The sequence below is a fragment of the Lethenteron reissneri genome, chromosome 41 (genome assembly GCF_015708825.2).
Source record: "Lethenteron reissneri isolate LAM-NWPU_2019-01 chromosome 41, ASM1570882v1, whole genome shotgun sequence".
NCBI lineage: Eukaryota > Metazoa > Chordata > Hyperoartia > Petromyzontiformes > Petromyzontidae > Lethenteron > Lethenteron reissneri.
Window position 1 is genome coordinate 7,592,175 of NC_083819.1, and position 18,323 is coordinate 7,610,497.

An 18,323-nucleotide genomic window follows, 5' to 3' on the forward strand; every position below is an offset into this window, starting at 1 on the left:
TTGTACACCAGTACATACTAACATATTTGCACTAATTATCGCACATTCCTGTACATATCAACACACCCGCGCACATCAACATAAACGTAGCTGTGCATATTAAACACAGCTGTGCACATGACTGCAAAACACACACACGTCTGTACGTATTCAAAGGCTGCTGCTGCTTGTGCAGCATAACGCCACGTGTCTATTTACTTTTAAACAAGATGACAAGCCAGTCTATTCAGGGAGTCTTTCCGGTTTTTTTAAATCCTTTATATTAAGTTCACTTGCTTGCTTGCGCGCTTATGACCGTGCAAATCTTTTGGTCGTTTTTAACCCACTTCCCGTGATCCAATCGAGCTGACATTTTGCACACAGACTCGTTGTGCCAGACAATTAATGTTCGTGAATTTTTTTTCTCCAAAATTTTACACTGTTTAGGGAAAACAAATTAAATATTTAATTACCAATTGCTTAATGGTGGCAGACAATCATCTGACCCATAGGTGGCATCCATCTCAAGCTAGAGGACGAGAGGACTCTAGCCGTCACGCATATAAAGGATTTAGAGTGAAAAACTTTGTTTTTACGGGTTAATTTTTTAAAAATCCTTTATATTAAGTTCACTTGCTTGCTTGCGCGCTTACGACCGTGCAAATCTTTCGGTCGTTTTTAACCCACTTCCCGTGATCCAATCGAGCTGACATTTTGCACAGACTCGTTGTGCGTGACAATTTATTTTCGTGAAAAAATTTTCCACTTTTTAGGAACATTTTTCTTCCATATTTAATTTAAAATACCAATGTGATAAAAATGAAACTCTTACTCAAGAAAAACATAAATGAATAATACAATAAAACCGATGCCACGCATATAAAGGATTTACAGTGAAAAACTTTGTTTTTACGGGTTAATTTTTTATTGCTTAGGGGGAGCAGAAAATTTTACACGTGGTCAGGGGGCATGGCTGGGTGTAGTGGGCACGGCTAGAAGCGGTAGGCTTATCTCGATGAAGTTGGTGGCGATGAAGACTGGACGTTAAGTGAAGAGTATCGGGTTCATTGGACCATTGCTGCGTCGTAACGCGGCTCGCGTGCAATGCGGGTGGGTTGAGGTTGGGTTGTAGTGGGCAGTCCGGGGCACGGTGGGCAGGGCCGGGGTCGCCATAACAGGTGGTTCGTGTCTACAGATACACACCACGCGTTCAGCGCGCACGACCCACGGAGTTTGGGGGCCGGGGGTATCAGGATAACGAGAAGAGTTGAAAGAAGAAGGCGGCGGTGCTGCTGCTGCTGGGAGACGAGAGGCCATGGCAGATCCTGCGTTGCGGCAACGGCGGCCCGTCTACAACGGCACGGGTGAGTTGGAGTTGGAGTCGGGGGGGGGGGGCATGAGGGTCCGCGCGGCCGGGAGGGAGCGCGCCTCCCCCGGCAGGGCCGCTAGACAAGGCCGAGGCACTTTCGTTTGACTGGGCCTCTGCGGTGCACTTTGCGTTAAAACTTAAATTCGTGCGCAACAAAGTGCAGCGACTTTAGAAATAAACTTTGTTTTATCTGTGGAAGTAGTTTTTGTGTAAGTTCAACTGTGACGCGAATGTATGTTTTTGCTTTCTTTGGGTTATGGAAAGTGCAGTTTGACGGGTCGACTAAAACGGCTACAAGTCACTTTATTTCAACTCAAAACTTTTGTTACTTTTTATCCTCACTTTACAAGCTCAGCGATGTGAACTTCAACGCGGCAAAACAAGTACCGTGTGTGTACAATACTACTACTACGAGAAGACAAGGGTACAGCAGGTCACGCGAAAATAACGGGCTTGGCAAAAGCGCGCCAAAACAGCTGCTTAACGTCCAGTAGCTCGTGATATGTCCACGTTATTTACTGACTTTGATGACCTTGTGATTTTTAAGTGGTAACATTTCACGTAAATAGGCCATGTACTACTGCACAGTAAATATCGTAACATGCCGTTACAGCCTTCAACAGTCCGCAATGACCAAAGTGGTGAAGTATGGTCAAATCCCCATGACCGCCAGGGCTGTAAATTGTCATTATTTAAATGATATGGGACCGTTGAAGTGATTTTTAGCATCAGACGGTACCAACAAGTTCAATGTATTTTGTCTGTGGCGCGTTTAATAGAGGCATTAGATTGAACACTGAAGGCAACGCTGTCCCTTAATAGGGGCACAATTGAGTGACCACCATGGACTCTGAGCCATGGACTTGGGACTCATCGTGGAAACTTTGCTGGGTCACTGACCACGTTACATCTACACACATTGTGGTACTATATTGGTTTACTTCATGGCATGCACCACCCAGTAAGTTAAATGCGCAGCAGGTGTAAATCGTTATCACACAGAGGTAGGCCCCAATGCATATACAGTATTGACAAACGTTTAGCTTATCTGATTTTTTGTGCGTGTGAAAGTTTGCCGGTGTGTTTTGCTATCAATAATGCAAATGGACAGAGCTTCGTGTTGTGGCCCATAGAGTGTTGTTCATGATTCAGGGTATTAACGTGTTACAAACTATTTGTCATTGAGCTCATCCACCTCGATGTAATCAATGTAACTTACAATAAATTCCAAAAGGATATGGCATCTGAATACAACTGCGACTCAAGCCACTAAAAGAAAAACAGCGGGACATGTTTACAGTGGAGAACAGGGGGTGCAAACTGTATATTGTTTTCAGGGAGACAAGCATTAACTGGGGAGAAGAGCGAGGTCCTGAACCTGGGCTTGAACAAAGGCGGAAAGTCAAGAACACAGATGGCTGTGAGCTGTGAATTCCAGGCAGTGTGAATGTATTCAGGGAGGTGTTTTATTAAAACGAAGGGAAAACAATCCGTGCGCATGTGAGAGTGTGCGTGTGCATTTATACCCGTTTATTCCAGAATTGTTTTTGTCTGACGCCTTGGCGTGACAGGTGACAACGGCCTCCTGCACGGTGGCAGGGACGTGACAGAAGGGCCCCCCGCCGTGCAGGAGGTGCCCATGCGGGAAGCGCGGCCTGTGCAGGTGGTGCGGGCCTGCTCGGACCACTCCTTTGAGCTGGACGAGGAGGCGCTGGGACACGTGCTCCTGGACGAGCGCGTGCGTGACAAGGACGTGGTGGTCGTCTCGGTGGCCGGAGCCTTTCGCAAGGGAAAGTCTTTCCTGCTCGACTTCATGCTTAGGTACATGTACAACAAGGTGAGTCTGCGTGCGAGGTGTTGGTCGCGTTCGTTACGTCTGCGTCCGTCAGTCATGCACGTTTTTACCGTTTAGTTTTTCTGTGGTTTATAAGCTGCGCCGCAAATGCGTTAAGCCGAGTTATCATCACCACCACGGCTGACATCAGTGACGAGTGATAACTGAACCGCTCCTGAGTCACCCCTCCCTTTATCAACCCACACTGACCAGCGTGGTGAAGTATTGGCAAACAACCACCTTGACCATCACTTTGTGGGGAGGCCTTCATCCAGTATGGGATGGATATACTCTAAATTAATTGTTTGTTTGGCTGAGCTCAAATTAATATATTTCTGCCTATTCTCTACTTTTGCAAATGTTTGTACTTGGAAATTTGATTTGTGTTTTTTCCTTGTACTCACTGTCCAGCCTATTGTACTGTTCTGGCGTGGACAAACATTTTAAGGGGCAAGGCTACTCTGAAATGGGGGTGGGGTCTTAAAATAAATTCACAAGTGAATTAAGTACACAGCTCCCCGTGTCGCATCTACATTGGTTGCATAACATGTTGGGGAGACTGAGCGTAAATGTGACCGGCTATAATTTCACTTTATCCCCTTAGTATTGTACTAGGACGTCTTCTAGGACATGAGCCTGAACGTGAAACATGCCATGAGCAAAGTAACTGATAGTTTTATGCAGTTAATGTACCCGTGCAATGTTAAAGCATTTTCACATCAGGAGGTTAACTATCGAAGTGGCTGCTGATGGGGCTGCACACTCATTCCTCGCTCTGTCCAAGGGCATGCCCCCAATCCCAAATGCTTCCTGCAGAATCCACACCTGTTCTTATGTTCACAGAATGTAAGGTGGTAAGAGTTATGTAATGGTATAGGCACCTGTGTCCCCCACATAGCAGTTGCTCGGATGATCCATTGCCTCATGGTAATTGCTTAATTGAGAAGCAGAGCATCATCATTATGACGTCTGCTCTGGGTCACCTCTAACATGACCATGTTCCCAATGGGAGTCCAAACTGACGATGACAAATGGTGCCATTGGCCATATTACAGGCTATGAATGAGCCGGCTTTCATGCACACAATAGCTCGTCATTTTTTTAAGTGATGCACTCCATTATTTGAGCCAAATATGGCCACAGCTACATCAAAAGAAACTCAACACATTCGTAAAGATCAGTTTTTCCTATAATTCCTTGGTGGTATGTTCTGAATTATTCATGGCCAATCCAGATAAAATGTAACTTGGCAAAGTATACTTTTTGCGTGCGTTCGTAAAGCCGCTCTTTAATTAAATACCAAATCGGTATAAGATGAGCTTCGGTGAGTCTGTTAGTGAATTTTTAAAAACTTTAATCCTTGTTATTTTCCCTGACGTTGGTTCATATTTTGGCTGCCCCCCAGAGAACCCCCTCCGTCACGGTCTAACTATAGCCATAGCCGTTAGATCCTGCACGGCAGGGACACACGTCAGCAAGTACTATTTCTAAATAAGCCAAGTTATGGGAGCATGCACATGGTGCGGGGTAACATCACAAAACATTCTGGTGTGCATTTATATGAACAGCCCTTTGTCAATCCACTGCTGGATGAGGGCCTCCCCACACCATTCTTGTCTTGGGGGTTATTTGATCATACTTCACACCGGTCACTGCAGCTTGGTCAAGGCTGGGAGCATAAATGTGGGAACATAGCAGTACAGTAGAACAAATTATTACTTTTTTTCACTGCTTTCTGCTGCCTTTAGCGCCTGTCGTTTGGTAAAATGACCCCCATAGTTCGCACTATGTGCTGAGGCCCTCATACATCAATGGCTTCTGAATAGGGCTGTACATGTACACGTACAATCTTTTTTTAACTCTTTTTACGAGGGTTGCCATTGGTGGTTTCTGGGCAGAAGTGGTACACATCTGTTTCCAGGGTTTAAGTGGGCATACGTGCATGGCATGCTGGCACAGGGTCATGCAGGTCTCAACGTACTTTTGTGATGTGGAGCGGCTGACACTGTTGTGACCTCGGGGCAGACGGGTTCCTGGCTCGGAGGGAACGACGAGCCACTCACCGGCTTCACCTGGCGCGGCGGCTGTGAGCGCGAGACGACGGGGATACAGATGTGGAGTGACGTCTTCCTCGTCGACAAGCCTGACGGCAGCCAGGTGACCCCCCCCAGCTCACCTTCGTCTTGTCCAGTGCCGCTCATGAGTTTAGTTTTCTCGCTTGTATTTATTTTTGCTTACAAACACACTCCTCGTATTGGTGTATTGCATTTCATTATGACATGGCCCAGCGGTAAGGTGTTCGGCGCTTTTGCAGAGGTTCGTGAATGTAAACTGGCAGGCCGCCCTGTTATGACTGCGACTGTATTAACCAAAATAAATATAAACTCTCTGCTTTAGATTGGACGTTGAAGATCCCTTGACGTTCTCGAGACGAGTAGTTCGTTGTGTGCTAATGTCATGGTCCAAACCTGTCAAATTTGGAATAACGCAACAGCCACTGGGCTTGCCCTTCGAATATCTGAGATGAGATGTGATGCCCTACTGGGAATGTGCCCAAGTGGATGTCCAATGTGGAAACGGAGTGATGTAATCAGCTCGTGTGTAGGTGCTAAATGGATTGTCACATTTTAGAACCATGAGAGATAGTGACATGGGGAAGTCTTCATCCAGCGCGATCATGGCTGAGGATGAGGACATTCCTTATATATGATCAGAGCTCGTTTTTTTGTATTTCGTTTGTTGTCCTTCTCCCCGCATCTCTGATTTATGTATGACAGTTTTTGTCATTCATAAACATTACATTCCTGTGTTGTGTATGAGAGGTTTTATTTATGCTTGGCCTAGCGAAAGCGCTGGCATTCATTGACCATTGATCTCTGAACCCGGAGCTGAGACTGGGCGATGGATTGTCACGTGACTCGTTTGTTGTGTCCGCGGCATGCTTACAGGTTGCCGTGCTACTGATGGACACTCAGGGCGCGTTTGACAGCCAGTCGACCATCAAGGACTGCGCCACTGTGTTCGCCCTCAGCACCATGACCAGCTCTGTGCAGGTGTGGGGCCCCGTACCGCAGGCCCTGGAACTGATACATAGTTGCTTTAAAACACTTGGAAGCTCGACATAGCCGATGTATCACTATAATACATGTGCATCTCTTTTTTCCATTCAAATGATGTATAGCGGCCTCTCGGCACCATGACGGTCATTTGGGTTATTTGGCCCTACTTTACCATGCCGGTTAGTGTGGGTGGGTGATGGTTGGGTTCATAGATGCAGGAGCATAGATGTACAATGGCTTATGATCACTGGCGGAGCCAGTGGGTGGGGGGGGGGGGGGTAGGGTGGCACGTGCACCCCCCAATGATCTGATCGAAATTAGGGATTTCAATCGGATCATTGAGATTTAGTAATTTGGCATGTGGGTAGTTTCCAGACTACACAATGCAAAAAGGATAACAAAAATAGACTTTTGTTTTTTTCGGCGGGGGGGGCGCAATAATGGATATATTTGCACGGCAAGTGAGCGGTGATGTCACATCTGTGATGTAACCCGCATGCGGAAGTATCACGCAGTGTGCATGCTGATGTCACGCATCTCCCCCCCCACCCTCCGTGTAGGCCGTGTATTAATCTAAGACAAGAATCCAAGTCCCGGGCGAAGCCGGGTAGTTAAGCTAGTTAGTAATAAATCGGCATTTTGCGATCCCCACTGCCACTGTGTAGCATATTCTTACGTGCCAGGGACTCTATGAGATGATAGGACAATAGTCTGAGTCCATAATTGGCAATAAGTAACGGCAAAGCAGTTATAAGTGACTCAGAATTGTGCGTAGTTGCGTAGACAGTATACCACTTTCCTGAAGGCAAACACCTTCAGCGAGCGCGATGTCGATCACGCACGGTTCAAATTCGACCCTCGATCGATGGCTGCGCCATCACCGCACACGCATCGAATAAAAAGCAAGGGACAAGTCCTTACTAACAACTCCTCTATCATTTTTCATTGCTGGAGGGGTTGCCCCCCTATCTGATAATCCTGGCTCCGCCATTGCTTATGATGCACTGCCCTCTTGCTGCTCACCATGCAGCACCACAGCCTCTTATCAACCTATTTGCACTTGGTGGTTATCCATCCAAGCACAATCTGGACTGACAACTGCTTAGATTGCAAATTATTACCAGTTATAGAACATTCTTTTGTGATTTACTTCTAGGCTTGACTTGTTTTGAGAAGAAGGCTTATTTTTAAGGGCAAGTATTTGTGCTCTGCTAGATGTTTGTCACAATCTGTATAGAAATAAATAGGCACGTTTTAAATGACTCGACCAATTAATTGCATCGTCGTGTTTTATTTTAACAGGTTTACAACTTAACGCAAAACATCCAAGAGGACGATTTACAGCATTTACAGGTGCTGATCTGCATTACGAATGCTGAAATGTAAAATGTTCATGATTGCTAGCACCCTTGTAAACCACGTGACAGTTGACTTATGCCATCCCGAGGACAGTTAGGGACATCGATGGCAAGATCTACTGCAAACACCTGGCCTTGGGTGAATCGTGCAGTGGCTACAAATTCCTGCTCTTACGTCTTTTGAGAACATTCTAGCCTTGTAGCAGATGGAGGATCAAGGAGCCATCAGTGTAGAATTTAGTTAAATGTAAATGTGCTGCACGCTTCACGTATAGTGGAGATCTTTATCCTTTTTCATAAACGTTTCATTATGTAAACTGCTTCTATTCAACGTTACAGGAGTTCAGATGTGGCTTTGAATATTTAAAATTTGCAATAATAATGCATCAGGTAGGGACACTGATTTAATTACAAACTCATTTGAAAATGTTAGTGTTGTGAAATTGGATAGTGAACTACAGTTATTCATTCGCATTAGGCTAAACAATCGCCTTCTCATCTAAATGTCTGTCTTTCTAACAGTTGTTTACTGAATATGGACGTCTTGCGATGGATCAAGTCATCAACAAACCCTTCCAGGTAACTTTGTATTCATTCGTTGTGCTAAATATGCTGACATTACTGATGCTTCTGTGTTAAAATTACATTGTTTTTTTCTGTCACTCGATAAATGGTTTCCCTCTCCACTTGTTTTTCTTTTATGAATAGAGTGCTTGCTCTTCTCCTTGTTAAATAATTGCAGTGCAAATAATCAATACAGTCATACTTTCTGTTCACGTTCACAGCATTGTCTTGTAAGATTGTAGCAATGCCTGCTATTGACAAACCTAATTTTAGTCATCAGAAGCCTTCGGTGGGCAAAATAAAGCCCAGATTAGTCTGGTGGAGTACAGTAGAGCCTAAGCAAGGCGGCCAAATCCAGCTTAAAAATCTCATGCGGGGCTGCTGCTGCTGCAAGGGGCTTTGAAGAAGCTCATGTCCAGGGGCAGCAAAGCATTGATTTAGTTTTACCACCGCCACAAGATGCACGCTGGTCATGTCCGGAAGCGTGTGCAGTATCTGATTTCACACGCGTGTTCTTGCTGATTTGTCCATCTCGTAAATGCTGAGCCGCCCTCGCCTCCCCTTGGCGTATGTTTTGCACCGATAAGTATCACCGAATAAAAGTCATTGGTGGTGGCGATAGTGCTTATCGGAAGCTTAATTGGTGAGGGTTTTCGGCAAGCCTGCTAGCGCACAGCCAGTAGGCTAAAATTAAAAGCCCTGTGAAAAATATCCAGTGCACATCTCCATTTCACTCTCGTGCAGCAGGGTAGGGAAAATTAATCTGGTTTTTGATGATGATGGTGGTGGTGTTGTTCTCATCTGGGCTGTTACCCCCTCTCCTCCCCCACAGTCACTCATGTTTCTCGTAAGAGACTGGAGCTTCCCATACGAGTATCCATATGGCCACGAGGGTGGAAATAAGTTCCTTGAAAAACGGCTTAAGGTGAGATGCAAGTGCATGTTTCCAACTCTAAAATGCACACCTTTGTGATCTTTGTAGAGGCTTCGAGAATGATTTCATTTACTCTGTAAAAGGGGGGGTTTAGTTGGCAACTCTTGAACTCATACTTTCATATTCTTTTGGTCTTTTGGTAAAGCTCCGTAGATTTGGGCTATGTCCATTTCAAACCTTTATAAGCAGTTGTCTTTTGAAGCTAACCCTCCCTTTTCCTGAAGACGACCGCTTATGTTGTGATCGAAACGTCGATATTTTTTGTATTTTTTTCTGTCTACGTGGCTTTACCGAAAGACCCAAAGAATTTGAATTCCTGCAGTCACGAAAGCTTTAAGTCAAGAATCATACTTTCATGTTGTGGCTCAGCAAGCCTTACAAATGGAAGGATGCTATAAGTTGGTATTCCTAAAAATGTAATGTTATCTCAGTCCTTGCTTACAAGTGGTGTTATTGTGCTTACCTTTCAGCATGCAAACCAACACCATGTTCTTTTAAAAGCATGTTTAGCTCTTTTTACAAAACGTCCTGATTGTGCTATCGATATTGTGTCATGAGGCAGAATGTCCATTAGACAGTCCCTCCAGAAAAACGCGGAGTTTTTTGGTAATTGTTGCAGGCAAAAATCGTTGATTATGCGGCACGTTTTCTTAAAAAATGCGATGGAATATGCGGGATATTTATGCAATTTTATGCGATTAAATTGCGGGAACTTGCAAAAATTGCGGGAACTTGCAAAAACTGCGGTTTGATGAAAAAGAGAAAAAAAAGTGATTCCCCCAACACCCTATTCACTAGGCTACTACTTTAATGTAAAGAGTCATTTCTTATTACTTCCTATGATAAGCAAGCATACTGCATCACAGAAAGTGCTGGGAATATTTAAGTTCTCATCTTGTTTTATTTCAGACCTTAACAAACAGATGGCTCAAACTTACAAAACATTGAGTCGAACAAGTTCTGTAGCTTTACAAAATGAATATGCTACAACTTCTGTAAAAATGAATAAATAAAATATTAAAAAATAAAATGTGTGCTTCCTGTTTTACAGAGGTAGCTATACAAAACAGACATCTTCTGTTAAAATAAGTGTTTTCAGTGCACAGTAACGTAAGCAATACAGTAACAGTACAGTCTTACAGTAATGTAAATTTACATACTACTAACAAAAAAGTGCAATCTTACAACTGTAAAGTTGCATAAACTCCTGAATAAAACTAACTACGTAGCCTCTAACACTTCATAACGTTCCCATGGCAACAGGGGAAATGGCTGCGCTTGTGTGAAGTAAACGCAAAATTTTTCAACTTTCTGCTAAGATATATGTGACTTTTTGCAACGAAAATGCGGGGATTATGAAATCATGCAAGCCCGCATATTTTGCGCGCGGAAATCTGCAATTTATGCGGCGAAAGTGCGGCGTATTTGAAAAAACGCGCCCCCCGCATAAATATGCGGACTTTGGCTGATTTTGCGTGGAATCTTGCGATCGCATAATCGCGTTTTTCTGGAGGGACTGATTAGAGGATTGCACAGGGTGGTGTAATCGTGTAATCGTTCATGTTACAGATTAGCCTTGGAAGCGCCTACTACAGAGCTACCGCTTCATTCCCTTTAAGCGGCCTCTGGTCCACACAGCAGGGGGCAGCACTTTCGACAACTGCCAGACCACTGAGCGTATAATGTTCGTCGCACGACGGTCCAACTGATATGTTTAATTCGCGGAGCTGGAATTTCGCCAAATTAAGTGAAAACCCGAATGTAATGTGATGGGATTATCGTGCAGTCATTGGTGAGAGACCATCAACTCACTGCCACTTGAGAACCCGGTTTAATCACAGGCGGCTGCCTGGATTCGAACCCTGGAACGCTGCGGCGGCAGCCCAACGCTCTGACCTCTGTGCCCCCTGGCCACCTTCCGACACAACGCAATGTCGTTTTGACCATACAGTTATCGGAGAACCAGCATGAGGAGGTGCAAAACGTGAGGAAGCACATCCACTCGTGCTTCTCTAAGGTCGGCTGCTTCCTCATGCCTCACCCTGGCCTCAAGGTGGCTACCAACCCAAACTTCGATGGCCGCCTAAAAGGTACTTACTAAGGTGCAGCCCTATGTCCATCCACTGCTGGATGAAAGCCTCCCCATGCCGTGCGGGTCTTCAGTGTGATATGACCATACTTGACCGAACTGCTCAGTGCGGGTTTGTGAAGGCAGGGGACCATGTATGTCGGAGCTTAAAGTTTAGTACAAACATACATTTTCATACTCTACCCTTTGCTGCCCACAGCCTAGCTCCACAGCCTATAACAACCTAATTTACGCATGTAGTCTCCTATGCAAGCAAAATGCTGGTCAATACTTGCTTTTCTTCCAGTTAAACTAGGTATATGGGCACAGTTTTTTTAAGGTCTCTGTGTTTATTTTGCTGTAGAGCCTGTAATGGGTTGTTAGAGCCTCTTGATCTTGAAAGCCTCAGGAAGTCTACAGATAGGTGGTGCTGTTTGCACGAGTGTTTCAGAGTTTAAAGTAACTTATAACAGAAGGACAAATGAGGACGCGTTTTATAGTACGTACGTTTTTGACAAATTACGAAGCATGCTCGTGGCGTTGACCTCACGTAAGTGCGCCCCTGGACACGTGTACAGACATTGACAGCGAGTTCAAGCAGAACCTGCAGAACCTGGTGCCTCTGCTGCTGGCCTCACAAAACCTGGCTGTCAAGGAGATCAACGGCTCCAGGATCACGTGCCGCGCACTCGTGCAGTACTTCAAGGTGATTCCCACGTCTGCCCGGGGATGGCAGGGTGGCGAAGTGGTAACACTCATGCCACAAAGCAAAAAGGGGATAGTTTCGATTTCTGACTTGGGGGGCCTTTCTGTGAGGAGTTTGCCTGTTCTGCATGTTTCCTCTGCGTTTGTCGGATCCTCATAGGAACCATACAATGAAATTGGTGTTGGTTAAATATCCAAATGTTGATACATTTACTGGGAAATTGCTCAATAGAGAATACACATAGCAACATCTCCCTCTTCTGCAAAAACTTGGCATTACCTTCCTGAGTATGAGTCTTGAGGCTCAATGAGACTTTCCTGGGGGAACGAGTGTAATAATAACTCATATAATATATTTCATTGAGATGTTTTGATGTTAAAAATGTATTGTGAATCATAACATTGGCTCGTAAAACCTAATGTTAAGTTAGATCTGTGAATATTCACCGCCTGGCGATCCGGTGAACTGCCACAATTCAGCGCTGCAAAGTAATTCTTGTCGGGTCTCATTTGTACCTTCTCATTTGATTTGGTTCTTCTTTCTTCTGTCTAGGATTATTTTTTGGCTCCGTTGGCCTAAATGGAATATCATTTATAACTAAAGGGTACAGACTGACCGACTGATATAATGTATCTTAATTTAAAATGGTCGATTCTCGCGCACACAATTGGATGTGTGTATTGTGAGCTATAGGAATGAATCTTTATGAATCAATGCATCGCTATATCCTGATTAAGACACAAAAAAACTGTTGGGCAGTTTTGTATATATGTTTTGTACCATTCTGTATATTAAGTTGTATTGCCTTGGGTGTGTTAAGGACCCTCGGCTAACTTGCCTGTAAACATGAGATGGTCTGTGTGGGTATGTGTGTATAGTATGCCTTCATAGCTGCTCACTAACAGAACTTGCCTCAACAGTCTGTTAAGGCTTTACGGGGGGATCTTTGTCTTTGTAGTTTGCTTGTGGGGAGCGGTAGTGTAGCGGTTAGCGCGCTGCGCTACGAACCCGGCAACCCAAGTTCGATTCCCGCTCACGGCCAACACCGGTGACGATTATCTGAACCGGTCCTCGGCCTTCCCTTGCTCGAATGAGCCTCAAATGAGTACTTGGTGTGGTGTGTAAACATTGCCACTGGGGAGACAAAGGCGGTCGGGCGTGATGCTGGCCACCCACCCCGTCGTGTGCCATGCCGACCTTCAAAGGTGCTCACTAACAGCACTTGCCCCAACAGTCTTTCAAAGCTATATGGGGGTCTTTGTCTTTGTAGTTTGCTTGATGCAACATAAATGCATTTTAAGATTCGACAGTTTTTGACTTGCAGACGTACATGAAGATTTTTCAGGGAGAAGAGCTTCCACATCCAAAGTCTATGCTGCAGGTAATTATCATTAAATGCCTAGTTAGTATTTAATTTGAACAAAAAAAAATCAAGTCTCATAAATGAATATTTAATACAGTGTACACGCTTATCTAGGTTTAACATGTTTAAAAAAAATACATTTTTATTTTCTTTGCAGGCCACAGCAGAAGCCAATAACCTCACAGCTGTTGCCACTGCAAAGGACATGTACAATCGGGAAATGGAGAAGGTAAACATTTGCTTAAAAAACACAACCCTCAAACATTGCTCACTTCTTATAACCACCATTCTCCCATTGCGATGGGGTTAGTTAGACTGAATCTCCTTCCTCCACTTGTGTCACCCTAGCCACTCTCATGTGCGTGTTTATGTTTTCCTTAACGCTCATCCGGGTTCTTCCTCAAATTACTTCAATCTCTGATTTAAAATCTCTGATTATGATGTTTCCCTCCTCACTCTGCACCTCATGGCCATACCTTCCCAGTCTTACTTACCTCGCTTTGTCTGCAAATCTTCCTACCCACCATTGTTTGATATTCCCACTTCTAATCTTTCAGTGTTAGTCCATACCATGTCTACCGGAGGCAAAATAACAGTCCTTGTAGCATGCACAGAGTAATTTCTTTAATTTTTAAACATTCTAGGTTTGTGGAGGTAACCAGCCATTCCTGGCACCATCAGACCTGGAGCAGAGTCACCACAATCTCCTGGAAGGCTGCATCAAGCAGTTCCGCTCCACCAAGAAAATGGGCGGCGAGGAGTACAGCAAGAAATACGAGGAGCAGCTGGAGTGCGAGATTCAGGAGACCTTTGGGAACTTTTCCAAGCACAACGACAGCAAGAACATCTTCAAGGCCGCACGCACGCCCGCCACGTTCTTTTCCGTCGTGGTGGCCATGTACGTGGCGTCTGGCGCGCTGGGGTTCGTGGGGCTGTCGGCCCTCGCCAGCCTCTGCAACCTGGTGCTGACGATGTCGCTGCTGCTGCTGTGCACGTGGTCGTACGTGCGCTACTCGGGAGAGTACCGCGATGTCGGAGCTGTCATTGACGACCTCGCCAACATTCTCTGGGAACAGGTGAGCGAAGTATCCCGACACAACCGTTTGTCTCATTGTATTGTGTGGCTACGTTGTCCGTAGATGGTAGTGCAGCAAAAAGCATTTATGTGCGGTACAATGCGCCAAACTCTATGTTCCACACTTTCACCAACCAACATTGACCAGCGTTGTATAGTTGAGTCAAATAACCCCCCGTGACGTCCATGGCATAGGGAGGCCCTCATCTAGCAGTGGGCTGACATAAAACGAGTACATATTGTGATCATGCTATCGTTGTTGTGACATGAGGCAAAGACGTTTCTGTTCACAACGGGCAGTGCACTGCTGTATTAAACGTCACAGAACCTACTTCTGAAGTAACTTTTATAGGCCTCCCCTTTATCCACACTGGACACACCTGCTTATGCCCTGTAAAAAAAGTGTTTGTTCTGTGTCAATGAAATTTTACTATTTACGTCTCAAGAGCTGTAATTTAGGAAATTCAAGTGACAAACGACATTTAACGTGGTGCAAATTACTGACCAGGCTGAAACGACTTTCTCACTATGCCTAACAATTCAGTTTATTATACTTCCCGTCCTTATTTGGTGTCAATGCCATGTGTGGTCATGCTGTGGATAGGAGGGCAGTTTTCAGTGTTCACATTGTGCTGTTATGAACCCAATGTAAAGCTCCCTCTATCGGTGATGTTTAGTGTGCAATTACTTGAAAACACATTACACGTGTTATGTATGACCTTCCCATAATAACTGGTGGCAGGACCTTGGTCTGTTGTCCCTGTTTGATGTGGGTTTTGTAATGGATTTCTCCTATCCCGTAGTAGATGACTGCCATGGTGCTTGTACAGTGTTTAGAACACCACAATGCAGAGATTGCAGTCCGCTCTGAGTGTTTAATTTTAACAGGCTATACTTTGCAGACGTTCAGACCAAAATAGGATAACCAGTACAGTGAAGTGTGTTCCATGATGATCACAGGATATCCTTTGGCTTCTGCCGGCATGAGTGTTGAGGGGACACCCCTGCCCAGTGGTGTCACTGCATGGGATCGAGGTGCGTTGAGCTGTACCGGAGTAACTCTTCCCCCCCTTGGTTGCCCTGCAGGTATTAAAGCCGCTTTCAGAGTCTCTGCTGGAGGACACGATGCGCCAGACAGTGAAAAACTCCATCAGGGCCGGACTGACTGACTCAGCTCGGGGTTCAGGCAGACGCTAGGGCCACCGGGACACGTTCTCGTGCCAACACGGTGCCTCCAGCCCGTTGCTTGTGTGAGATCATTGAGGCCACCGGAGGGGGGGGGAGCGGGTGGCCAAAGTCACCGAACATCACACAGGCTGTTCCCCTATGTGCCCTGCTTAAAATCATTGTTCATAATTCACCATACCTCTACCTTGGCAATACAAATTGTCGGACGTCGTAACTAAATATTTATTCTATGTGGCCAAGAGATGAAAGATGGGCAAGGTCATTCACACTTAAGCGTGCTACTTAAACTTATCTCCGTGTAATCAGCTCATGCCAGTGCAGTTGCACACCAGCAAAGGGCTTGAGCGCATAATCACCGAGCACCGAACAAAGTCGTGGTGAGCGTTCGTTCAAACGTAAAACTAGCGTCCACAAGGGAAAAAAACAAGTTATCAACCTATGCACAAGAATACGCCACAATCTGTATCATCAGCAACGAGTTTAAAGCAGTAGCGGCATTGGTCACGAGGCCAAGCGTGTTTATTTTAGAATCAGAAACTGAGTGCGGTCTCACACGAGTGTCACGTTGTGAATAACTTGGCTCCGTCTACGTGTTTATACTGTGTGCCTGGAATTGTCAATCCCCGCTCGGGAACGGGCAGTTCTCTTCACTTGTAGGCTAAGGAACATTGGCCTGGGCTTTGCTTATTTCACTAAATGCAACGATTGCACTCTCCCTAATGGCATTGTCAGAACGTATGGCTATTTTGCGTGGATAATTAAGACGTATATTTTGCACAATTTACCCACAATCCTTGATGTATTCACAAGCCTAGAAATGGAAAGTGTAGATTATGTTAAATTACAGTATTGCGAAGCTTTACAATTTACCAAAATGTTGGAGCGTATTCTACAATGTAGGCTGATGAGATCGCCAGACTAAGTGTTATATTTTGCCCGCAATACACGAACGTAGCATATGGTAGCTTGTGTTTACAGCAGTACAGTTTGACTGCCTCGCAACAGAGCCATGACTGCTGAGAATGTACATGGATTTGTCCGGGTGCTTTACCTGTGGTCTCTTGAATGCAACAGGCCAATATATTTTCTTGACATGTTGGAACATTTAAAACCGTTTGAACATTGATATTTACCATATGTTGTTACATACATAAAACGCTCTATACTAACCGGCGCAGCAACCACAGCGCCTGTCCCCACTGGAGATTTGTGAATGTACTCTACTGGTGCCACTTCCGGTCACGTTAGGTGACTGGATTAGACCCTCGAGCCAATTCCCTTGTCCTCTTCAGTTTCAGATATCTTCATCATCAGCCATGTTCAGTTCACTGCTGGATGAAGCCGTTGCAAACTCTCAACGATTCAACGATGCAAATAATTCACCCAGCACCTGCATTCGAACTAACCTAATCATTGCAGCTCCTCTGTCAATGACCTGTGGGATACGCTCATCACAGTAAAATGAGCCTGTTTTTACACACGCAATCAAAATCTGGAACCCCACCATCGCAGGCAAACCCATGAATGGTGCTGAACGACTTGCTTGAGAGCAGATGTTTTTCATGAATACCCAGACATGGCCCAAAATGTAATCTCCGCTTCCACCCCTCGTTTAATTTGGTCAGCTAGAGACTCGCAAAGTTCCCGTTTTTGTTCAATTGCCACGCCATTTCATTTTTGTTTGTGTAGCAGATGAAACATTAACGCTTCCAAGTGTGCCGACCACGTGAGACGACCTGTTTAGGTCTAGCATGACCTTTCCCTTGGTGCTTTCAGTAGCCCCGTGGCTATGGATGGGTTCTGAGATTACAGATGGGGAAGGTTTGGTGATGGTGAGAGGCCCAGAGAAGCCTTACGAGGGAGGGATAGCTTTTGTGTAATGAGAAACTGTTGATCTTGCAGGTCGCATGCAGACTTGATTTCATTGATCCAAATATTGACTGAGCAGTCCATAGACATTTCTTGGTTGGCTTATCCTGATGACACTATCGTGGATTAGTATTGTTTAGGAGCAGTGTTGCTAATACGAAGTGTTGCATATGTTCAATACTTTTGTGCCCTTTCTATTGTTTTCCATTGATGAACACATGGGAATTGATATTTAACGATTGAATGCCTAAATAGCGAGTGTTCCAAATACATATCTTTATTTGTGAAATGCAAATGTGCACTATTTATGCTTTGTTTTTTTTGCAGAGGTTAAATATCACTCATTGTAAACCAAAGTTTGTAAATTCCGCGGTTGGGCATTGCCTCAAGATGCTCGCCTTCGGTTGTTGCCCGGGATGTGTTTGTGAGATGTTGTTTGCATGCACTGTGTGTATATTCCGCGTGTGACTTCGCTGGTCGGTGTTTACTGACGCGTGAGGGGGGGGGGAGGCTAACGAATCAGCAGGGAAGTCTGTTCAGTTTCAAATGAGAGACATTAAAAAAAATCATTAATTTTGAATTGCATCTCGGTGAGTGAATATTCCAACACGCCTTTGCAATGCCTCGTGAGAATAAATGCAAACCAATTATTTATAGACCGCGAAAGCCCATTCTGACATCGTTGCTCTCGAAATGAGTAAGGGGTGGGTGTGTGGGGGGGGAATTAATGGAAAAGCAGGGTGTTCACGAGGAACGTGTTCCAGATTTTTCGGTTAATCCAAAACGGACCAAGATGTGAAATGTCGGATGATCACATTTTTTAAAAATCCTTTATATTAAGTTCACTTGCGCGCTTGCTTGCTTGCTTACGACCGTGCAAATCTTTCGGTCGTTTTTTAACCCACTTCCCGTGATCCAATCGAGCTGACATTTTCCACACAGACTCGTTGTGCGTGA

At 45.0% G+C, this 18,323-nt stretch overlaps 1 protein-coding gene across 2 annotated transcripts; it reads left to right on the forward strand.

The window, feature by feature from the left end:
* Positions 1-1,055: 1,055 nt before the first annotated feature.
* LOC133352752 (atlastin-2-like) lies at positions 1,056-18,067 on the forward strand. 2 transcript variants are annotated; one of them, XM_061568607.1, is made up of 13 exons: positions 1,056-1,343; positions 2,920-3,185; positions 5,208-5,339; positions 6,131-6,235; positions 7,544-7,594; positions 8,122-8,178; positions 8,996-9,088; positions 11,049-11,187; positions 11,744-11,871; positions 13,196-13,252; positions 13,392-13,463; positions 13,879-14,310; positions 15,396-18,067. In XM_061568607.1, the coding sequence occupies exons 1-13, from the start codon at positions 1,295-1,297 to the stop codon at positions 15,504-15,506; spliced, it is 1,692 nt and encodes a 563-aa protein (XP_061424591.1). In that variant the 5' UTR covers positions 1,056-1,294; the 3' UTR covers positions 15,507-18,067. The 2 variants fall into 2 exon arrangements, with proteins under 2 accessions (XP_061424591.1, XP_061424592.1); XM_061568608.1 differs by lacking the exon at positions 1,056-1,343 and having other exon boundaries at positions 3,028-3,169.
* Positions 18,068-18,323: the final 256 nt, after the last annotated feature.

Coding starts and splice junctions, on each gene's coding strand:
- LOC133352752 (XM_061568607.1), top strand. CDS start 1,295: ATGGCAGATCCTGCGTTGCGGCAACGGCGGCCCGTCTACAACGGCACG. Junction 7,595..8,121: donor ACGATTTACAGCATTTACAG/GTGCTGATCTGC, acceptor TCTTTCTAACAG/TTGTTTACTGAATATGGACG. Junction 13,253..13,391: donor ATCCAAAGTCTATGCTGCAG/GTAATTATCATT, acceptor TTTTCTTTGCAG/GCCACAGCAGAAGCCAATAA.